Source organism: Ambystoma mexicanum, chromosome 10 (genome assembly GCF_040938575.1).
Source record: "Ambystoma mexicanum isolate Mex_15411 chromosome 10, UKY_AmexF1_1, whole genome shotgun sequence".
NCBI classification, from domain to species: domain Eukaryota; kingdom Metazoa; phylum Chordata; class Amphibia; order Caudata; family Ambystomatidae; genus Ambystoma; species Ambystoma mexicanum.
In genome coordinates this window covers 671,040,517-671,064,715 of record NC_090932.1, presented here as the reverse complement: position 1 = coordinate 671,064,715, position 24,199 = coordinate 671,040,517, and the positions used below count along the sequence as shown (strand labels likewise).

Below are 24,199 nucleotides of genomic sequence, written 5' to 3'. Positions count from 1 at the left end.
CAGAAAACGTATTTTTTATCATGCAAAAATCCAGAATCCCCGTGTTGAAATATTTTTGCTAAAAACTGTATTTTTAGAGAGACACCAGGCAAATAAACGGGCTCCCTTTTCTCTTTCTACCAAGTTTATTTTAGCAGCTTTAATCACGAAAAGGGTCACAATTATTATGATAGTGACCACTTCAAAAGTAAGAGTACATTCAAATTGTTCTAATGCTAGGTACTCTCACAAAGCCTATACATATTTGAGAGTATTTCATTGCGCTGAAGCAGCATTCAGCTTTAAGAGAACTAGTCAAGCAAAATGCATGTTTCACCAATCACACCCGCTCAGTGTCTAAAGACAATACACTTTGCCAAAAGGAGAGGAAAAAGTAAGCCACTTAATCATTGTCTCCCAGTAACAATGATGTTTCCTGTTGTATTTATAACTACTAATTAATCCAATGATTTATGGCAGCAAGGCTAAAAGAATCAGACACAGGACAGGAATTATTGTTTATGAATTGCAGCCCTGCTCTGCCAAAATGCAGCCCAACGTTCTCCACGTAACCATGCGGAAGAGCGCGTGCATGCGTCCAGCCCGGGCCAGATCATGTCCCAGCGTTACCTAGGGGCGCAATGTGCTGTGGTGCCACATATCCTTAAATGGCGTCAGCCAAGCGGTACCACCGTCTTCTTTCCGCCTGCTTGCATGTGAATGTGACCATCTAGATCGCTTGATTGTTAACATGGGGACTACCAAATGATCATGGTGACCATAGTACCCAATGATCATGGTGGCCATAGGTAAAACTTTAGCCAATGATTGCTACTAGCCCACATTCTCTATGAACATCTACACGTGTGTAAAACGGGCCTCATGTATAAGTGAATTCATCAATGATGAGGGTGTCACGCATGGATATATTGGTATTACAACTCAGAAGTCAACCATTGCTTATTCAAATCTGGACATGAACCATAATGCATACACCCCTATGTCACAGGTTATTTTATAAAGGCACCCTCTAACGATGTTGGAGAGTCAATGTTCTTTAAAGGAATGAAGACTTTTAATATCAGTAGTCAGTGGGTATAGTCAACGAAGGCTATGTAGAACATAGAAAGTATAGTATGCATAGAGCTCACCTATGGCTGCTCTTTGGAATCTCTAGATTGCGTTAGTGTAAATATAACAGTCTCTTCGACAGCCATTTTGGAAATCGCACTAGCCGTGGGGTACGCTGTAGTCAGTCAATGCTGTAGTCTATATCCTCTTTTTCACAGATCTCAATGCACAAAAGAGGTGCATTATCGTTCTTGATATACAATGAGTAATAATGCAAGAAACATGAAGGGCGAATCATCACTTATTCATAACCGGATATAGCCCATGGTACGATCTCCCCATATTGCATGCTATGTATCACCTGGTAATGCCATTTGTTAGTGAATGTTCGTAGAAGCAAGCCTTTAGTATCAGTATGTGATGGATATTGTGCCACAGGTCCGTGTATAACACTGAGAGCTGTTGTGCTATGAACATGTAGCTCCTCTTTAAGATTAATAAATGAGGAGGGGGAGCCTGGGAGCTGGGTTTCATCACCAGCTACATGATGTAGGGCCTGGAGGAGGTAAAGGCAGGGTACCCCAGGCCCTGCTGCCCAGCACTAGCCTATGAACCCTTTTAACTAATGGTTGCCTGAAGCTCAACAAACTTGTATTGAATCTCCTTGTCAAGCTGTGTTTGTCATATGCATTGTTCTAAAAAGCACAAGCTGGAACAATGTGACCCACAAGGGAATCAGCAGCTGCAGCTCGCACCCACCAAATATCCAAGAGTGGTTTCACAGAAGGGTAATCACCAGGTACTTCCCTCTGGCAGATTGCAAATGTCCAGGGAAACCTTTCACAGAGCAAGGGGGGTACTGAGAGCACTGACCATCTGCCACAGAGAAGGAGACGAGCAGCAGTTTTTACAGGAACAGTGTAAGCTTCTAAGTGGCGGACACATCTCTTTGGGTTCAGTCCATGATGCTGGAACTGGGGGCTGGGGAAGGTGGGAGGGGTCAATTCAAAAAAGCTGTGAAATAAAAATTTTAAACAGCCAATGTTCGCACTTATTGCCAAAGCACCCCAGCTGGGTGTGTTTTGGGGGTGGCATCACATTACTATATGAGCAGCCTCAAGTCAATTGCAAGTATTGGTGTCGGACGGGGAAAGCAGTGGCGGTACAAGGCCAAGCGGAATGGTGAATGAGAAGAGGAAAAGGAGCAAGCAGGAGGGAGAGTATGGCAGACAGTTGAAAGACTTAAGAGAGGAGTATGAAGACACGGGAGTATGAGCAAGGTAAGGGAAAGAGTACACAAGGGTGAAAGACAAGAACCGCCCAAGAGGATATATATTGGGAGTGGAGAAGGGAGGTGAAAGAAGGCAGGAGAACAAGGCAAGGTAAAGAAAGCCAAGAAGGCCAAATAACCACAGACCTCAAGAGAGTAGGAAGCTGTGACCGGAGTGAGCAAAGAATAGGAGCCAAGAATGAAGGTTTCGAGGGAAAAGTCATTTTGGGGCATGAAAGAGGACGATAAAGGAAATTAAAAAGAGTATGTCATGGAAGAGACACTTGACCACCCAGTGCTGGCTGTGACTATGGTGATTGCCAGTATCTCATAGATCAACCCAAATGCTGCCCGGGCCCAATGAAATCTGGCGAAGTATGATCCAGGTGTGGAAGCATCTAAAGCAAGCATAGGACCCTCGATCCTGACAGGTGGAAGAGACCACCTGTGGGATATATTAACCCACTCAGCTGTACTCTGTTCCACAACAAAGCTGCACTTCAGCAGAAGCAGAAAAATGGCTGCGCTGGCTTCTATGAGCACTACTGCCTCATGGCAAAACTGCGTTTTGCAACTACAAAAAGATGGCTGCACCATCTCGCCAAGCACATATTGGGCAGGATGGAACAAGGGGGCACTATGAGAAAGTCTGCTAGTGTGTTCTTACATGTACAAAAGAAGGGTAGTGAAAAAGCAGCGCTGCTTTGCTGCAAAGCCTAAAGTTCTCATTGAAAAAGGGAAATATTTAAGTTTAAAAATGATGCTGCTCTGACGCTCTTTTTCCTCTGTTCCTTATCACACTACTTTATTAATGAGTCCCTGCCATGCTTATCCACATTCACACTATGCTCCAACAGACAAGAGCAGTACCCCTGAATGACAGGCTGTTGTGCAGATAAGAAAAGAAATCAAAAGAAGCTTTACTTCAGCTACACGGCAAACACTTTACTTTTGGGGGCTACAAAATAACAAAGATCAATGCGTCAAAAAGGCCCTAGCTCTCTGGGCTTATGTCAATTCCAGTGCATCTGTGTTTAAACAAATTGCTGCATCCCTGAAACTAACTCTGGCTACAAAACAATGTGGGAATTCAGAGGGAAGAGAAAAAACGAATTTGCAAGGAAATTGTCCACAGTCACCACATGTTTAAATGTACTTTTGCAAATAAAGAAAAATACTTGTTTAAAAGTGTATGTTGGATAAGGCCCTGCCCTTATCTAGCAATGTTAAGTGGTTTGGTGCTGTGAAACGTATATGGGAGATCTTATTCAACAGGCTTTACTCTACCTTATAATAAAAATAAATAAAATAAGGAATTAAATTGCATTGGCTACATAGGGGAAATCAGCCCCAAACAGGTTTCTGCTTGGGGGTTGCCAGAAACAGAAGGTCCCTCACAGTAGATGCTAGAACACACAAGTGCTAATTGCTACCATGGCAGACTTTTGTCTGGGCTGAGGCCTCTTAGAATGGAACTTCTGGGACACTGACCTGTGAAGTGGAAGCAGCCATAAACATTCAATCAAACTGGCAAACCCCCCAGCCACCTCACACTGGGCAGAATTGGCAGTTGTTGGTAGCTGGGGAGAAATAAATGGTTCCAGTGAAGGACAAAGGATGCCCATTTGGTTCAAAAGACTATTTTATTAAGAAACTTTTAAAGACGGTTATTTTTCCAACAGAAATTCGCATGAATGTAAAAAGTTAACAGTTTTAATGTAATTTTGTGGGTTTTAGTTTAAGACGTTGTAGCCTTCTCTGCCACCTTGGGAACAGAAATGGCAGTGAATTTGATATTCCACAGAAAGTGTACCTGGTGCCAATGTGAAAATCAATACCAATATGCCTAATGATAATCCATACACATGTATAAAGTTATAGAATTTTAGGCCGAATATTTCACACTAAAAATGACAAAAAATCATTAGAAGGGCGAAAACAATGTCTCACAAACTAGAGAGTTGGACTGGCAAGTTCTGCTTAAAATATGTAACCTGCTTATGTAATTTGTTAACATGCCCCAACTGTACAAAGGTGCCATTTATGGCACAACTGGATTTTAGCTAAAGTAACTGTGGGAGGTTCTGGACATTGCAAAACTCACATCTTGAATCTGACATCATGCCATTGAAACCCAACCAGCTGACAGGAAGGCCAATCCAGTGGTTTAGAGACGTGCTTAGCTAAGCCTGCCCTACCATATAATTCTATGATGTCACCATGCTCTATAAAAAGGGTGGCTGACAGAACTCTAGACACACACACTCTTTCCTGAATTTCCTGCGCCTGCATTCCTGATCTTCCACATTCATCTTGCCAGATTCCAGATCCCACTGCAAAGCCAAAGCATAGCTGATTCCAGACTCCACTGCAAGGCCAAAGCATTGCTGACCATCCCAGCAAAGCCTCAATCCAGAAATCCCACTAAAAATCCCAATAACCAAAGGGAAAAGCTGTGGTATTCTTTTTGGAAGCATCCTGAGAACAGCCTGGCTTTTTGCCCACTAACTGCATGCCCACTGCAACCCTGCCATCCAGCTGTCCTGATTATCGGGTGACCAGACAGGCCCAGCTATTGTTCTGCTAGAAGAGTCCGCCACTACCTGGTGACCCGAGCCCTGGAGTCCAGAACACGGTTGAATGTTCCTAATCCCAAATTTAAGAGCGGACTGTGAGTATCCCCCATCCCATAACACATAGTCTATCCCATCTTGACTTTGGTCTTTGTGCCACTCTCTAAGCAATCCAATCCATACCCTGATAACTCGTATAGACTGTTCTAATTTTCTGTGCACCCGGTTCTTGTTTCCTAGTGTTAGCACAATTCTTCCATTCACCTCATCTTGTAACTCATTAGTAATATTTGGAGTAATTTAAAGTAATTCCCACATAGATCAGAACCCGGCAGGAAAAGGTTGACGTTGCAAATCAATCTTTGAACGTACCATGGCTTTCTTTAACAATATAGTCTAAATAATTTAGTTAAGGAAACTTTGCCTTTCATTTTTAAAACCGATTTTCTCTTTTGAACTGCTCTATTTTCTTAAAATCAAACCTCATTCTACCTTCCAAATCTCTCTCAATTCTTCAGCTATCACTTCTGTATCATCCCTGTGCAGTGCATCCATCACCCTGCCCAAAAACTGCATTCCAATTCAGGGTTTTTCACCCGTTTTTTGAAAGAAAACCGTTTTGGCATTTAAAACTGCAAACTAGATAAAAAGCAACTTTTCCATGTGTGAATTCAGCTACACTGGGTTTTCAATTTCAATCTGTTTTGTAAACTGTACGCTTTTGTGATACCTTACCTTATGGTTGATAGTGACATAACATACCAAATACTGTGATCAAACATATGTATATCCTTATTTAAACACACACATAATTAATTATTTGTCAAAATTTGAGTGTCATTTTAGGCCTTTTGTGAGGGAAGGTCGGATTTTGATTCTGTTTACTGCTGTCATGCCTTCCTGGAAGCTATGGGGAAGTTGGCGGCGCCATTAATAGTTCCATCACGTTATTAGACCGTTCTGTTGTTTTCCAAGATGGCCACTCGAATTCTCTGTGCTACACGCTCGTCTTGTCTTGTGCTTTTTCCTAGAACTGTTCTGCCACTCCTGCTTCTGTCCTTCAGATTCTGCCTTGTGTTCTCCTCTGTCTGCCTTGATCTGCGCTTATCTCTCTCTCTCAATCATTTTCCTCCCCGCTCCCTTTCTTTTATGCATATCTGTAACGCGAGCCGTCGCGTTGTTCCCCATTCTTCTGCTCGACTCCTCTTACCCTTTCTTGTTCCCACTCCTTCGGGGGGACCTTTCTCTCTCTTTCTGATTCAGTTCAGTTTATGCCCAGCTCCCCTCGTTTCCTGCTTACCTGGGTTGCTTCCAGCTCTCCTCGTTTCCTGCTTACCTGGGTTACATCCAGCTCTCTTCGAGTCCTGCTTCTTGGGTCGAATACCTCCCAGCGGTCTCACTGGATTAAGAACTCTCTCTACCCTTATTGTTCCTTTCTAGTCTGTTGTGGCTGCAAATAGACCTGGTTCCCGTGTGCCAACTGACCTGCATTCTTGAAAGTCATTTACCAAGGAAGGAACTTTTGTCTCCATTGTTTCTGCCAACTACCTCCTACGGACTTGAATTCTACAAGCCAGCACTTACAGGGTTTTTATGCCTGGAGGCTTTTCCCTGTTCATTTTGGCCTACCTCCCGGGGATATCGCTCTGTTGGGGAGCTTCCTACCGACAGGGTGGCCTCCTGGGGAGAGAGACCCTATTTATTTCAGAAGGAAAGAAAAGGAAATCCCGTACAGAAGAGTACCAGGAGAAAGAAGAGGAACCCGGAAGAAGATTCTGTGGAGGAATCAGGTGAGGAGGAAGGGAGGGTGGAAACAGCAGGAGTTGACAACTGCTTCTTATCCCTGACTACCTGCTGCTTCATTCTATCCACTCAGAATTCAATTATTTATGGGTTGAGGGAACATTGCAGGGGGAAACCTTAACTTTGGTGCTATCTATCCTAATTTAAAAAGTACACCTATTCAGTTGTGCTTTAGATATGTTTTATTAGAAGGTTGACTGGGTGCATTGCTTCCATTTCCATTGTCATTATCACCCCATTGGTGATTGCTGCCCAATATTAAAAATGTGTGTGATTTTTGTGAATTCTAAAAATAAATAATATTGCATTTTCACCAACCGGTCTGTTCCATTGTGACTCGGTGTATTTGTAAAAGGGGGTGTGAGATGGGTCGGGTACCGGCTCAATTTGAATGAATTGATATTAAAGAAAAAGCATTCCTATTGAGTACCACATCCCAGGCTAAGACCAGGTGTCGTGGTCCAGTGTGTGACGCCCAATTGGAATCCTTAACACACCTAAGACCTCAGCATCTTATCAGGCTAGTGATAGCGAAAATCATTAACCAAGCCAAGAAAGAAGTGCAGGGGACACTTGAAACCTCATGGACTGTAGGTGACTTTCATTGGACCACCAGGAGACAGGGGTCAAGGGAGGTGAGTTATGCACTGAAGGAATGTTTTGCTTAAGCAAGCTGGAATTGCCCCCTTTGATTTATTACGACCATCCCTCTCAGCCCCACTGATTTATCAGGTCCAAGCAGAGTCTTAGTCCTCCTTGTGGTGTAAAATAACTATGTTTGTACCCCATATTTCTGGTCTTCATTTGTCGGCTGATCCTACAGCAATGAGACTGCCCTGGGGCTGCTCCTTAACACTTCAATGTATGACCATCCACAATGACCCTTGTTAGACAACCAAATTAGTACAATGGATCAGAGAGCAGGGACTCTATGGATTGATTGGCAATGAGGCTTTAATAATCTAGTAATGGCATCCTTACAGGTATATTTGGTCTTATCTGTTCATGTGTGATTCTATCTCTTAGTAAACCTGATAGCCTATTCAAATGCTACTCCAACAGCAAACCAGTGCCAGTCTGTCTCCTTATTCAGACCCCATCTAATGGTATCTAGACAGAAAATCCATCTCTGTTCTCAGAGATGTACTAACTCCCCGCTCCCCCGTCCCCCAATTGTTTTGGGATGTTCAGCTGCTCAATTACTGTCCAAGTGCAGTCCTCTGGGCCGTAATGTGACTGTAAGAAATGTGCAATGACAGGAGCTATGGGTTTCTAGTGACCTATGCAAGAGCAGTGTTCACCTATCCTGGTTTAGATTTAGGGTGACATACCTTAATCCACAGGGGCATGTGATTATATAAACAACACTGCCTAAATTACAGTTGGTGTTCGACCTCTTTACTCAAGGTCTCGATCTCTTGACACCAGTTTGAATGGACAAGCCACACCATTTCCACAAGGAGTGTGCCCACTTATGAGTAGTGATTCCTCATAATGTGGATAGTGGCATTGCTATTCTGGGGGTGTGTACAGTGTAGATCAATGCATTTCTTAGATTCTGGGCTCATGTATACACAACCAGGGTACAGGTACATCTTGTCCCCCATGTGGAGAATTTCACCTTTTTGGCCAGAGGAGAATAGGTCAAGACACAGAAAAGGGCATCTTCCCTTTCTATGTATGGGTATGATTCTAGAGTATTTGTAATTGCATTGTGTTTGGGACTAGTGAATGCCTCTTTAACAGGTTTTCTTGCAACCATATTCAAGGAGATATGAGGATAGCTGTTTCAACTTTTGTACAAGAAAAGAAAGAGTTGCAGGATATTGGTTTGCAGAATATGGTTGTTGTGAATCCGTCTTCCTATACTTGGATCCCGAGAGACAGAAAGTGGCTTCCGCCATTGGTATGTGCATTTGTGAACCTAAGGAACCTTTTCAGTTAGTACAGCCACTCATAAAACTCTGTAACTAAAGTATATTAGTACCCGGCGAGGGTCAATCAGAATGTAACAAACATTCTGATTGGCCCTCGCCAGGGCTTTACCCGACTGGGAATCCCTTGGCTGGGATTCCTATCCTTTGTTCCCAGTGGGGAGGGGGTGTGGCAGCCCCTCAGCCAATGAGGAGGCTCGAAGCGGGGCAATCCCTGTCCCGAGCCTCCACACAGATGGCGGCTGCCATCGTCCCTCGCCGGGGATTCAGGTACATTTTTTCTTTCTTCCACCCCCACACCCTTCTGTCCCCAGCACGTCCACTCTTGAGGGCCACCATGGAAAGGGAAAACGGACACTGTTTTTCCTTTCCCGGCGGTCATTTTTGTGACTTTTTTTTTTCTGTTTTGAAACACTGCAGCGTTTCAGAACAGAAAAAATGCTAATAGTACCCCGGTCTTGCGGCCTGTTGTACTAATAGCAATAAGCCCCTCACCGCGGGGGCATTACCGAGTCAGGTAATGCCCCAGGGCCTTTGTTAAGACCCTCTCTTCGCTCGGGCCTAATGCCCCCAGCGGCTCTGGGCTTATTGCTTAAACGTTAATTCCAAAGCATCAGCACTTCATACATATACCAAACCAATTGAATGGATGCACATGTATTATGTTGGTCTTTTTATATTAAAGACTAGCTGTCCCCGGCCATGCTTTGCTGTGGCTCAGTCTGGTTAAATGGAAAAGAAATAAAAGAGAAAGTGCGCGTTTCTAATATGTTTAATTTGACAATGCTTGTGGGTAGTTTGTAATGGATCTGGTGGTTCTCCAAGTTGAGGCAGTTTAATTTTCCCGGCGGTGCAACACATTCCTTTCGTTTCTCGATTAAATGTCAGAGCCTTGCAATAAGGACACACCTAATTAATTGTGCCAATGAGTACATGCTGGCTCAAACTATAATCATCAGCTGGGTTGTACCGGAATGCAAGACGATTGTAATTGTGTGATTGCTGAGAACAGAGCCGTGTTTGACGCTGATCTGCTGTTTCTCGTTGACGTCTTTCAGCCACTCTCAGTATGTTGTGTTCATTCTGTTGAGAACGAAGCAGATCTGAAGCTGCAGAACGCGATCGCCGTGCTCGCAACCGTGCATCAAGTCTGGCTGGATGTCGCTCTGCTGATTCCTCGGCACGTATTTGAGCCATTCTAAATCGGAAACATTGAAATGGAATTGTAAAATAGCGTGTGTTGCTTTTACGTCCAACAGATGCCGCTGTTTTTCAGAAAAAGCATGTTTTTACCTGTCGCAGGTGTGACATCTATGTATAGTAGGTATATAAAAACACGCGCCTATTCGAATGCAACGTTGTGTCAAAATTTCAAAGCAATCAGTGAAGAACCTTCGAAGATTTAAGATTTTGAACAAACATTTTTATTTATATAGATGAATGGTGTGTCAATGCAGTGGAACACAATCTTAGACATGTGCACCTTTTGTGGTATTTGCTTCAGGTTTTTGTGTGGTCATTATCATAATAACGGGATCGGTAGGTTTTGTCACAGTAGAATTCGTCAAATTCACATGCACCTAATTTGGCTGCAAATATATGTGAGGGAGTGGGTAAGGGTAATAATTAAGGTGGGTGGAAGTGTGCCCCCCATGTATTTACGGCCAAATGGAGAAAGAAAAGACAATTCGATGGATTCAAATTCAATGATTTCTCATTGATAATGTGACCTTTTTCTGATGAAAGTTTTAAATAGATAATTGCAGAAACTGAAGAGGTAGTACCCATAACAGCAAGGTGTCTCCCCAGAAATGCAACTGAAAGCAATCATATGTTGAGACAGAGACTTCAGACTTCTCACAGTAAAAGATATTGTGTGTGGTTCCACAGCAGTACCATTTTTAGTATTTCTTAACGTATTTTGTTCTGCATCTTTGGTTGGGTGTATCATTGCATCTGACTCCTGTAGTAGATCTGCGCTCAATCTTGTCTCCATTTGTATTCATTCTCTGTATTCCAGCACTGACAAACAGTGCCAGGTAATATGTTTTGGCCTGCTATAATTACATATAATAACAAACTCGACAAAACACAGCAATTGCAACTTTAAATGTTGATTGTGGGTTTCAGGTGGTCTAGTTTGCAGGAATACGTTAAAATGAAATTGGAGAAAGAAAGCTATCTTCAAGGAGGATACCCGAACATATTTTTCCTCTGGGAACGCAGGTCAACTAAGCCTCAGATGGTTTATGCTGATTGAACTGTGACTCTGCAGATCCTGTGAGTGGCTAAAACAGGTTTGTTCCTCTAAGAAACAGGTCATAGGATGTCTCCATGTGTACCAGTGCCATAGACTACACAGTGCAATTGCACAAGTTTGCTCATGCATGGACTACAACTATCATACATTGGCCCATGTGACGCTTTCTCATACATCAATGTTAGAAGCTTTAGTATGCCATGCTCAGAGGCATTTTGAACCATTTTGCTCTTATTCTGGGCATTCTGGACAGACAGTTTGTAAGGAAGTGGATTGTACGTTAGGCCAGTAATGAATGTAGGCCTAATTTGTTCTCATTCACCATTCAACCCTGCATTTTACTGCAATGATCCTCTGTGGCAGGGTTGTCCAACTCCAGGCCCTGATGGTCGAATCCATGTCGGATTTTCAGGATACCCCTCATCAATATTCATGAGATAAATGTTCATACAATGATTCTAAATGTATGTACATTTTTGCTCATGAATATTAATGAGGGATATCCTGAAAACCCGTCAGTTTTCCGGCCCTCAAGGCATGGATTTGGACAACCCTGACATGTCCTTCTTCAAATGCCACCATTCACAAATGTAGGGCACAAGAACAGAGGGTGCGTTCCTCTGGAATAATTTATACTTTAGCATACCAAAATTAGTGACAGGCCATTATCTGGCTTTCAAAACAGGTAAACATGCCCGACTTTTTTTCAAGCAAAACCATCGCCCATTCTCAGATTTGTGATAAACGTAAGCATCAATGAGCCATTCCTACAGTCCATGTTTGTACAAATATCTGAACAAGAACATATCATTATTGTCTTGCAGTTCCAAACAGGTTTTTTTAACAGGACTCCAAGGAGAGGGTGGTCAGAAGGGAAGAAATATATGTTGTAGCTATGGGATCACAAATATTGGCACCACCGAAGCAAACCATGAAAATTGCAACACTTTCCTCACTGAAACCTTTCGAAGTTGCCCATTACCCTCCAGTGGAGAAACAGAGGTCAGATTTTGACCAAGAAATTTTCCATGTATTGAAATTCCTCCATGTCGCACACCTGCACCAATAACCTGCAATGCGCATCCCCTCACCTGACATTGCCGACTCCCACTTGAGTGCAAGCTGAATCTCCCAGAAAGGAAGCGTGCTCGATAGCATAACTGACAGACCTTGTTGCACTGCGGTAAAGTCCCCACCGCAGTTTAATCTCGAATGTTCCAAGTTTTTATTCTCCGCCTTTAGTCACATAATCACACCCACTTTCACCATTCTGATCAGACCTTTTTTTTATTTTGTTACGTTACAAACTTTACAGTCTTCTTATAACACTTTTCTTCACGTGGTGCATCATGGACAGGTGAGGTAGGAAACTCATGTTCTAACAAATGGGTCAAAAAATTGATGACATGTAATACAGAGACATCGACAGCGGTCACACAATGCTCTTACAAATAGGCAAATTTAGAGGCGAAACCAACATATCCTAATGAATAAACAGGTTTGTAACAGCCTGTCACAAACATTATCAGAATATTTGAACACTTAAACAGAAAGGGAAAAAAGACATTGAATTACACATTCTGATGTTGAACAATAAAGGAATCATGAATGGCTTTGACCTGAAGCTTCTCAGATATTCAGACAAGGAAAAAGTATGACTATTCCCGACCAGATAAAGAGAAGGCAATATATTGCAAATATAGACATAGAAATGTTCATTGTGAATACCAAGGCTTCCCATAATAGCATTAGAGCATATTGATTAAATCAATCTACATAACACAACTTGATTAAAGGCAAATGTATTTCTTTTCAAATAAAAAGAAAACAAAAACAATTAAGCAAAAATGAGAAGACACAAGAAAATGACAGATGTTTCACAGATTTTCCAATATAAAAAGCACCGGTTACAGAAAGATTCGGAGCTAGGAAGAGGTTTCATGCAGCAGGTTCAGAATAAAAAAAACTCTCAAAATATTGATATTCTTGGGAGGTAGAACCATGTTATGAAAAGGATAAATAGAAAAGCTAAGGCCAAACCTTTCAATAAAGCAAAAATCAGGAAATTATGCAGATGAGCCAAGAAAAGCAGATCCTTTCGCCCTTCCCAGATGCAAACTCCCCTGTCAGCTTGTTATGACTGGGAGGATAACTCAGGGGCAACGTGGTCACCTTGGAAGCAAGACGACACGGAGCACCACAGCGTCGATCCCCGGGTCCGGGATTAGAAACCTTTGGGTATTAAGCACATTATAAATAACCTATCATATCATATAGCCAAAAATGTGAACCTGCAAATGAATCCCATGTCAATGGTATGATCTGGCATTTATAATGCACATGTACACAAGTGTTCCAATTTTTAATTCCTATCAAATTGACAGCACGCAGTAATAACGCGCTTAATACACAGAGGTATGTAAGCACTAACGCACTTAATACCCAGAGGTTTGTAAGCGCAGACCAAGGGATCAAACCTGTGTTTTCTTGCGTCCAAGGCGATTACGTTGCCCCAGAGCTATCGAGACTCTCCATAGTCATTTGCAGATAGCCAATTGCAAAGGTTGGACATTGTCGATAGTCACAATACCTTGCTGTTGGAAGTTGTCTTAGTCTCGCCTCCCAAATGCACCAATCCATTTTCTCTTAGGTGCAGTGGGCAGCGGGCTCTACACTCTATATTCATAATGAAGCCAACGCATGTGATAGACACGGTCCACAGGGCAGTGCCCTTTGGTTTTTCCTGGCACAAGGGGTTGAACCATTAACTTTACATTACGGTACTACTCCTGCACTACTTTTGGTTATGACCTGTTGAGACATTCCTCACGTCCCGACACAATCCTCGGGATAAAGTGGTTCATATGTGGACTTTAGAATTTAAATACTGACCGACAAATAGGCACATAGCCACAGTCACAGGGACATATATGGTATTTTGCTGACGAAATGAGCGAGAAATTGTATTTTAAAAGAGGAGGATTTCTACAGGAGGTGCACAAGTGCTGACACTCATCATCTAAACGTGAGAAGAAACAATGACGCCATCTTGTATTCTAATGTGTGAGGCTACCAATGGAAGCAGAGTGTGGGGCAGCATTAATAATGGGGCCCCGCGAAACACACATCTTTTGTGTGGATGATGTGTCCTGCATGGCAGCGAGAGGGAAAGCCCTGGGGGGCAAAGACTCAAGGCACAACTCCCAGGTAAGGCACAGTGGGCCTTATTCCGGGTCGGCCTCATTCCGGGTTTGGTGGTGGTTCACCTGCTTTTCACCACCACCAAACGCGATTACTGTTATCACTAATCAGTCTGGTAAACATACCGGCAGATGCCGAGTACGGTACGGGGTGTTAATCCCCACTTATAGAGTCCATTGGACTTTATGGTCCTATTGCTGGAATTACCGCGGGTGGTAATTCCACCCATGGCAATACCGCAGATTTCTGGTGATAAATAGGCAGATTTTACTCCAGCCCGGTGTGGTAAAAATGGCCCCAATTCCATTAATTCCCGAAGTATGACAGTGATAAAATGACCACCATTTTTCACTGCACCGCCAAAACCCCGTCGTCATTTTAGCATGTCACCAGAAAGTGGCATTGCAGCAGAGGGCCAAGCAGGGACATTTTCTTTTTGTACGGAAATTAAAAGGTTCATTTTGTAACTGCTGTCTGAAAATAATCTGGTGTCAGACATTGGGAAGAGCAGTAATAATGGTAATACGTTTTTATATAGCACTCTATGCCACATTTCTCTCGTTTCTGTGCGCTGTAATAACAGCCTATTATTGCACAATGTTATAGTACTCATTTATCGAGCCAGGAAATTAAAGGGCTGAGTCAGTGCAGCATTAGAACTGTATAAGAGTGGGGTTGACCTGCCCACCCGACACTGCAGTAGTATAATTCCCAAGACCTCCAGGACTCTCGGAGCCGTGCCCACCTCTAACTCTTAACTATGGTGAATGGCGGCTGACCGTTCAACTATACATCTGTACTGTGCCAGCGTCATCTTCTAAACTCCACCTCGCCCCCCCCCCACTCCCCGCCCCAGCCTGTGGCACATGTACATCCACATTTCAATGATCTCATTTGGTATATCCCGGATACATGTGAATGCGGCGCCCCCTGCTGTGTCTCATATCCAGTGTTTATGGTCTTCGCACCATGGGACCTCAATTAAATAATTATAAATACGTTTGCATATTTTACCCGCCCGCACCTGCAAGTGCCTTCAGCTGTATCCGAAAGGCATAGCATTGGAAACGTGAATTTTCAGTCAAGCATGCCATTGTTGTATAATACTTGAGCATGATTACAAGAAAAGGTAGCAGGCACCCCTCTCTAGACAGAACATGGCATGATAACCTGTTCTGTGGTTTTTTTTCCCACTTTGAGAGTCTGCAGCCGTCGCTTTTTGCTCACTGTACTTTTCACAAAGGAGGAATATCCATTTGCATATCAGTCTTTGCCCCACAAGGGCAGTTCAGCAATGAAATGCCAGGAAAACAACCATTGAAAAAGAGACCTGTTTCAGCCATGTTGGGCCTCATCAGTGAGGTGGAGCGGTGCCTCTCTGAGCACAGTGAGCAAAGGGTACACGTCCAGGTTCTCCATGCAACTCAGGGTGACCAACCCCGAGTTCCTTGCAAAAACATAAACAAGGTAGCAAGCGCCCCTCTCTAGAAAGAACATGGCTTGATAACCTGTTCTGTGGTTTTTTCCCCGCTTTAAGAGTGCGCAGCCATCGCTTTTTGCTCACTATACTTTTTACAACAATTCGGAATGTGCATAGAAATGCCCCTTATTTCCGATCACTTGCACCCACAAAGGTTTTGAGAATCTGCCACAATGCCTTTACACGAACACAAACATAACGCAAAGTGTTTGCACCACTGTAAAGACATACACTCCTTTTATCTACTTAATTAAGCCAGTGACATCCTGTTGCCTAGTTTACTACACCTTTTTGCAAGCCCAGGCTCAGCAATCTAAGCCTTTTTGCCTTTCAAGTACAGGCCTCTATCCCATGTGCTTTGATCTTAGAGTTTAGTTGATTAGCACATGGCAGGAACACATGTTTTGGGCTATGCAATGTGGCTGACTATTCTCGTCATTAATACACATGGGGCCTGTGTCACCGGCCAGGGACCTCGTCTCTGTTGGATTCCGACTCGTTCTGCTCTGTTATATCAATAACTCTCTTCTACAGACGGCTTTTGGCAATTGAATGACAGCAGCAATATATATATATCCTTTAGGATGACGTCTGCAGCAGTGTAAAAGCATCGCTTTATCTTTGCATTTGTGTAATGATATTCTATCTTCTTTTTAAAGCAATGCATAAAATAGATCGAAAAAACGGAAGGAGAAAAGCCAACGGGTTTAGCTTTTGTGTAGGCATGGGTTGTGCATTTGTCAGACACTGCCATCATGGTACTACTATCCAGGCAATACGATGGCAATAGCTGGAAAAGTGTGCGAGCACCTGGGGCCTGGCAAATGCCTATTTAATGCACATACAAAAGCCAAAACTGATGGTTTTGCCAATGCTGTTTTTTTGACAGGACTTCCGCGCAAAGAACAGATGTTAGGACACACATATTGCTTATAATATATCAAATGGAGGAAGGCATACTTGGTTTAGAAATTGTTATTACAACAGGAGCTGGTTTAGTGCTGCGATCCCTTCAAAGAACTTGGCTAACTCATAGAGATCTCAGGAGTGTGTGCTTTAAGTGAGGCAAGAGTGGTCCCCAGGACTAGCATGGCCGTGGGTACGTAAAAAGAAAACACAACACAGAGGCTGCGTGTCCCTTCTCCCACCCCATCGTTTCCCTTCTTCCCTCACCATGGCAATATCTTTGGTTTATGAGCAGGGCTTCCATACCTTCTGCATCCCCTCCCCCATAATTCCCCCACATTAGTTACCCTAAACCCACCCCCTCACATATATTTGTGGCAAAATTCGATCCAAAAAATGTGTGGAAAACGAATTTGATGGATTCTCCCACGATAAAACCTCTCTATCCCTGAAAATTGTGAGAGATCGCATTTATTTTCTGAAGGTTTCTTATTGCCTGCGGTAAAAAAACAAAACAAAAAAAAGGCTCCAGGGAGAGTGGATTTGAGGGGATTGTCAGCAGTTCCACTTCTGAAGTAGGCCTGCTCCTGATCACTTAATGCACAGTCGTCTCTAAGCTATAATAAGCTTCTGAAATTGTAATGGTTTTTGACGTTGTTTAATTGGAGTCAGGTGTCAATCAATGAACTGTGGAGTCAAGTAGTCAATTCGCAGAAATGGCTTTGACTGTGTACAGGGTCTATATCCTTTCTTCGGAAGCAGCCAAAAAACGGCCAATACAACAGGTTTCATTAAGTAAAAAAAAAAAAAAGTATATCTTAAGTTTGTTACTGAAGCAACATACATGACACAGTTTAATACACTGGGCCTCATCACGAGTTGGGCTGTAGCCCTTAAATTTGGCAGTAACGGTATTACTGCCGCATTTAAGGGCTGGCCCTATGACAAGTTGGGCGCTAAATGGGCTGTTTTACCTCCAGCTTTTTTTCTGGAGATGAAAATCCCATTTAGCGCCCTGTTTTTGGCGGTATTACCACCGGCTGTATTAGCAGCAGAAATGCCCCATTGGATCCAATTGGGAAGGGGGATTTACCGTTAACGCACAACTCGTGATCGGGTGGTAGTACTGTCGGAGTGGTGGGTGCTAAGGGTATTACAGTCCAGCAGTATTACAGGCCGGATACAGCCCAACTCGTGATGGGGCCAATGTATTAATACAACTATTTACTTTATGAATGGGAATCATTTTAAGATGATGGCAAGTACAAATATTGCAAGATGTCAAACAAATCCAGAATATCTTTCACTGGTGCCAGACTCTGGGCCCTGGGTTAGTTTTGGCCACAGAGCTGGCGCTTCAGTGCCCTTTGCCCAACAGTGGAAATGACAAAGTAACAGTAAATTAATTCTATCCGGGAGGGAGAAGCTAAGGAAGTTAGTCTACAAAAAAGCACCCTTAGATCCTGTAGCTGGAATTGCTTACACAGACACCCAGGGTCACTCTGTAATAGCCTGCACCCCCGGTAGCTGCCATCTTGAAATGTTGGGAGTCGGTAAGGAGGAGGACTGATGCGTAACCCGCTCTCTTCGTTGTCGTCACTTATCTGCCGCAGCAGTCTGGGTGCAACGTAAGTCGTCAACGTAGGTTGCAATCAAGGCATGTATCGTTTGAACGGAAAACAAAGTCCAAAGGCATGCTGGATCCATCAACCGCAGTGCGCTTGTCTGCTCTGACAAAATGTCACATTTAAGTCCTCTCCGCTGACTGACACGTCACTCTTTTTCCACACTTCTCAGACAATCAATGCTGACCAGCCGTAAATGGGAAATAAATCCTTGAAACAATTCAGTGAAAAAATAAATGGATGTTTGTCATCGAGCTAAAACCTAATACTCGGTAAAGAATTGTTTTCTTTTTTTTTATCTGCCATGAGCAGTGCCCATAGAATTTACAAAATATGACTTTCATGTACATTCAGTCTTCTCACAACGATTCATAGTTTGCTGACATACAATTGTAGAGGAGTGATACTAAAACTATCTTTGAACTTTTGAATATATGTGTGTGACCACTTGCATTGAAATAAGAGGGAGCAGGGGCATCGTATCCAAAATGCAATTAATTATTCCATGCACTAGCTTAACCTTTTTTTGGTGCAGACTCAGGGCACCCAGGTATGTTTTGATGTAATTTAAATAATTCAACAAAAGCCTTTTTCTCTTGATATGCAATAGAAGTGCAAGAATGGGAAACTTAATATAACAAAGTAAGTGGCCTACTCTTTTGAAAGCGACAGAAAATAGTTATTTCCTAAAGAAAACAAAACAAAAACTGCATGCGATATTTCAAGGGCTATGGCTTTAAATAGTAACCACATTTGTTTGCTAGTTTCAAGGCACAGACAACATTTGATCACATTTGGGGTCACAGTTTTGCGTGCTCACAGAAAATAAAAACTTGCCTCCCAGTATAGAACTAAACATACTTAAAAGGGAACTTGCCGGTCTAAAATCTGGGGCTGTAACGGAAAACCGGAAAGAAGCTGGATTTGGAATATTGTAGCTCAGTTTGCAAGAAAATTGAGCGCTCTTTGAGTCTTCATTTTAATTTCTTTTGTTAGGCATTTTCATGTCCCCTTGCAGTGACTTCAGAATATTATTTACACTCAAGTGATGAGGCTGGCTCTTACCTTGGCCACTGTTAAGTGTGGTGCGATGTTGGCTTGTGTCTGAATCAGTGGGCTGTTCACATCCTACAGTGGGTAAGTAGATTTGCCCTACAGTGCCTGGGCAAGATCTTGGTCATGTGTACATTTCTGTTTCCATTTTTCTGGCACAAGTGATGAAAACTAAGCTTCTGGGCTCCCTGAATAAACGGCGTCTGTGTTGTTTGTCCATCTGACCTTGGCTTGAGTGATGGTGAAGTTGATCTCAAGTTTCTTTCAGGAGTATTATGGGGTGCCAAGTTTTAGAAGTACCCAGTGCTGATGCCCGAAAGGCTTTATGCCTGGGGCAAGACTTCTTGAATTCGATCTTTACTTGCACTGGGAGCAACTCCAGTGATTTGAGGGCCATTGGCATGTGATCTGATTTCTTATAGCCCAGGAAAGTCTAGCTGCCTGATTTTGTGCTGGAGGCCCGTTAGATAATATGATGGTCCTGTTTGCTTCCTGGATTACGAATACCTCGGTTTTTAGAGGTTGACAAGTACAAATGTCGCGTCTGCCCTGAGTCCCAGATTCCGCTTCAGATAAGAAGTGGATTGGGGGTACCTATCACCTGTCTACTTTTGAAAGTGTAGTTTTGATCCTCAGTCACATGTCCCTAGTCAGCCCAAGAAGATGAGAAAAATGTGTGTTTATATATTGCAGAGACAAGTAGAACCCTACAAGAGATAGTTTCAATCGCCGATGGCATGGAACTGATTTGACGCGGTTTGCTTTGTTTGCTGAGGAAAGAATGGATTCAGGTTAGGACTGAATTGACGATCGCAGTCCATCCCTCACGGCAGTCAGGAGGATTTTGTGGTCTAACATTAAAGCGATGAGATGTCAAAATAGATGAACACCAAAAGATTTTTACGTGACTAGAAAAACTATAAGGTTTTCTCGGGCCTAACAATCATTGATTCACTTCCGAGCCTGAAATCTGAAAACAGATTGAGGGTCATGAAGAAGGATGAAGGCCGTACACATTCCAGAAATTATGCAGTAACTTCCTGTCCCGTTATCTTTCTGAGGATGTCTAGGTTGCAGATAAGCCTGTATTACCAAGATGTTCAAAAACCTGATTAAGGTTTATTTTAGCAGGGGAATGGGAATGGTGTAGGAGATAGGGTTGGACACTACGCCTTGGTCCCGTGATTTAACAGATGTGTAATATCTGGTGCTGGGGCACTGAATAATTAGTTCACACACGCCATAGGACAAGCTTCTGTGAGTATGTTTAGGCTTTGATTATACTAGCAGATTTCAGGGCTCAGTTGTGACTTAGTGACAGAAATGGGCAGAAGCATGATCATATAGTGGAGGCGTAATATCAAGCTTAGGGTAGAGTTCTAGGTTATGGGTGCTTGGTTATCAATTTCTTTAGATATTCAATGCTAAGAAAGCTACAAGTTTTTTTTAGACGTTTCAAGGTTGTTTTTTAGTACTTATGATGCAGTTACTTCTCAGCATATCTAGATTGTTTCTATACTTGAAATTCAGGGCTGCTCTAATCGGTTTCTTTTTTCTTTTTCCAGATTCATCATAACCTCTGCATGTGCTTTTTTATGCGCTAGTTTTACGCGGCTCCATTTTCAGATTTCTGATTTTCTTTTGTTAGGGGTTTGCAGTGATTGTATCGATTACAAAACTAATGAAAAAATAATGAATGAAAAAACAACCAATATCAAAATAACTAATTCTGAAAAATCAAAAAATGAGGATTGTGAGAGGGAATAGTGGTTTTGAGGATGGGGTAAAAAAAAGGGGATTTGAGGGGGAAGCCCCCAAAAACAACGAAAAAGAAATGAGTTATTTTGGAATTAATTGTTTTTGATTTGTTATGTTTTCATTAGTTATTATTTCATTAGTTTTAATTGCATGTAACTCTTTTTGGGTTGCCACTATGAACCATTTAACACCAGATTATCTTTCTGATCTCTTCTTCCTTGCTTGCCACAGTGCTATCAGGCAAGATGGTCCAGTATATAAGGCTTGACGTAGTTACGGGCTAGTTGAATCTGATGAGGGCAAGGTCCCGCTATGTAAGTCTTTCTTGTGGATTCTTATTTCGAATGTATGGGTGCATATCAGAAAGGACAGGGGGGCAGCAATTTCATAGTGGTAAGATACGCTTTTGTACATTTTTGGAAATGTATACAGTTAAGGGTGTGACCTGCTTTGTGAGTCCAGTTACTGATGTGCTGCCTGCACCATAGTATCTCAATAGTGTCAACCAATTCTGTCACCTTGTTGTTGATTTCACTGCCATTGTAATCTCCCCGTAGATGATTTTGGGACTGCTTCAGTCGCCCGGGATGTTAGGCTTAGCGGCTCTTCTCTGAACAAAGCTATATAGGGAGGGCTTTTGAGCAACACAGTGACAATAAGTGATGTGTTCTGATCTACTGCAGGATGCTTAGCTTAATGTTGAAAAGAAGCATAGGATAGGTCTATGAGTTCTGTCTGAGAGATGGTAGTGCTGTAGATTAAGGCAATTCCACCTCATTTATTTTGTCTGTTTTGCCATAATGACTTTGTGTTCTGCTGTGAGCACTTATCCTGGAGTGTAATATAATTGCTATGTGGAAAGGAACTTACTGACTCACTTTGTAAGTCTGTTGAAGTTTCAATAACAACATGCTAAAAAAGAAACGCGACCGAAAATGTGTACACATTAGAGCAGCAGATATTGGAGTGTGGTTGCCTTCAAACAATGCTAGAAGTGAATGCTAACGAGGGCGGAGCTGGCCAATGACAAGTGGAATCGCGATTGGGAAACCGCAAGATAAATCGGCTGTTCCCCAAACAGGGTTCAATCTTTTAGCCTAGCCCAGCCCAAAACAACTTGGCGGAGAGCAAACCAGTGATAGAAACGAGGTTAGTCATGCCATTATAGAGATAGAAACTTTGAGGAACAAGGCAGCAGAGCCTCCATGATCTACCATGCACTGAAGATGCTCCCGGGGGCTATTGCAAGTATTCAACTGATGCGAATGGATTTCCCGGTGTTCATTTTCGCCGGTGTGTTGAGAATTGCAAAAAACAATGACGTAAAGGCAATTTGCATCCCTTTCTCTTTCCACCTCTGTTTATCACTGGTGGGAAGACTTCTACCTCTCCACAATTGCATTTCACTAAGAAGCAAAGACCCAGATAGAGGATACAATGAGGATAAAGGGGGGAATGAAATAGCAGTCACCCTCGGTTGACAGTAAAATGGCCAGGTGGCATAATCCTGAGGAAATACATCCTGAACATGCCTTATGGGCTTACCCCTTTGAGTGTCATGGTGGCACATACTGAGTTACATAGGAAATCATTCCAGTCCAGCACGCATTGATTAAGGAAGCAGTTGCCCAAAGCACCCAAGCGGCTGGCACCTACCTCACCATCGAGTGTAGTTTCTGCTACAACATATGATGTCAATGGAGTGCAGAAGGCCCGCTGCCAACAGAGGACCCCCAACCATAGGGGAATAGTGCCCGTACACTCATCATTGAAAGCTGTGCAGCATCTAAAGCCCTTGCTGACATTCAAATTGTGTAACGTATACACGCAGACTTTATCACCAAAGCTTCGTAAGTAGTCACGGCTTTGCCAGCCAGTTCAGATGAAAGATACTCTTGAGTGTAATGACCAATGATTGTTATTACGTTGGTTTGCATGAACTGTGTAAAGAATATAGCTGGATTCAATGGGAATATTGTGCCACCAAATGTAAGCCTTGACATTGCTATGAGTTCTCAATTTCCAGGAGAGCGATCTAGGCGGCGAGAGAAGTGATGATCTGTCCATATTAGGCTGCATTGACTTTAACTCAGGGCTTTCCAAGTCTGTTATCGAGGCTGCAACAAAGAGTCTCCCAACTGCAACTGATTTGGTGGAGCAGAGGACCATGTTTTCAGTACAACAAGGGAATGTGTGAATGATGTCCATTCAGATTGACCATACGCGACATCACCTCATGGGTATTTGTTGTGGAAATCCTAAATGCAGACTGCAATTTTGCCCTCGTCGATCTTCAGTGAGTGCTTATGGTAAATATTGCAAGAGCGTGGGCTCAAGTAGAGCAGGACGGGTTGCGGCTGAGATTTCACATAAAGACATTTGCAATGCTACATAGAGTTCGCTTTCAGAGTGGTCGCTGCCGCTTTGTGCTACACATCCCATGGTTATCATGGAACGAGAAGCAGTACAATGATTAGGACTCAAGTGCATATCTTCTGCCTACACGGTATAACATTGATGATGTATAATTTGTACATTTTGCATAGATAACGTTTACAATTCTAATTTGTTTAACACAAAAATTGCAGACTCTACTGAAAAAAGAAAGAGAACATTTAGGAGCTCAAGTAGAAAAGCATACAAATTAAGGCATTCAAAGGAAAGATGAGTGCTGTCATATTCCTTTAAGGACAAATGAAATCCATTTATCAAACAAGGAATTGTTCCTTTGCAGACAAACTATTTCCATATGGCTTAACCTCAATACCTGCTCGTTCTGATCTAGGCACGAAGGACTACCATGATCAAAGATTTCAAGCCCTCCAATTCATACACCTAATACATTTTCAAACCTTTCCCCGGTTGCGCATAATGTTCCTTGCGCGTGTCCCTTTGTGATCCTTTCATCACGTGCAACCGCTGGTCTGATCACGCTAGTGAGCCCTGAGCGGGGGAAGTGCCCGTGGGTTTCATCTTCAGATTGAAGCCCCCTAATCCAAGGTCTCCTTCTTGAACGTTCTCCTTTCCTGCAGTTTGGGGTGGATCTGACTGTGTCGGGCTTGCCGCTGTTCCGGTGGAATGTTGGGAGGCCAACGCAGCTTCTTCATAAGTCGTAGTCAGCTCGTCGTTGTTCACTATGCAGTCCATGTCATCCTCCTTCAGCTGCTCCTGGTTGGGTGTTGAAAGGAAGGTGTTTAGAATTAATTCAAATGAAATTACAAGAGCTGACTTTCAAGTGCAATAATGAACCAAAGGCGAAGTGGCATTTGGTTAGGGTTGCCAGGTG

At 42.9% G+C, this 24,199-nt stretch overlaps 1 protein-coding gene across 1 annotated transcript in view; it reads right to left on the bottom strand.

Moving 5' to 3' along the window:
- Positions 1–12,158: 12,158 nt before the first annotated feature.
- Positions 12,159–24,199, bottom strand: part of SLC9A9 (solute carrier family 9 member A9) — a 3,894,960-nt gene continuing 3,882,919 nt past the window's right edge. Inside the window, exon 16 of the mRNA XM_069618254.1 lies at positions 12,159–24,081. Coding sequence (XP_069474355.1) covers positions 23,842–24,081 — 240 coding nt within the window. The 3' untranslated portion in view covers positions 12,159–23,841. The remainder of the gene's footprint in view (positions 24,082–24,199) is intronic.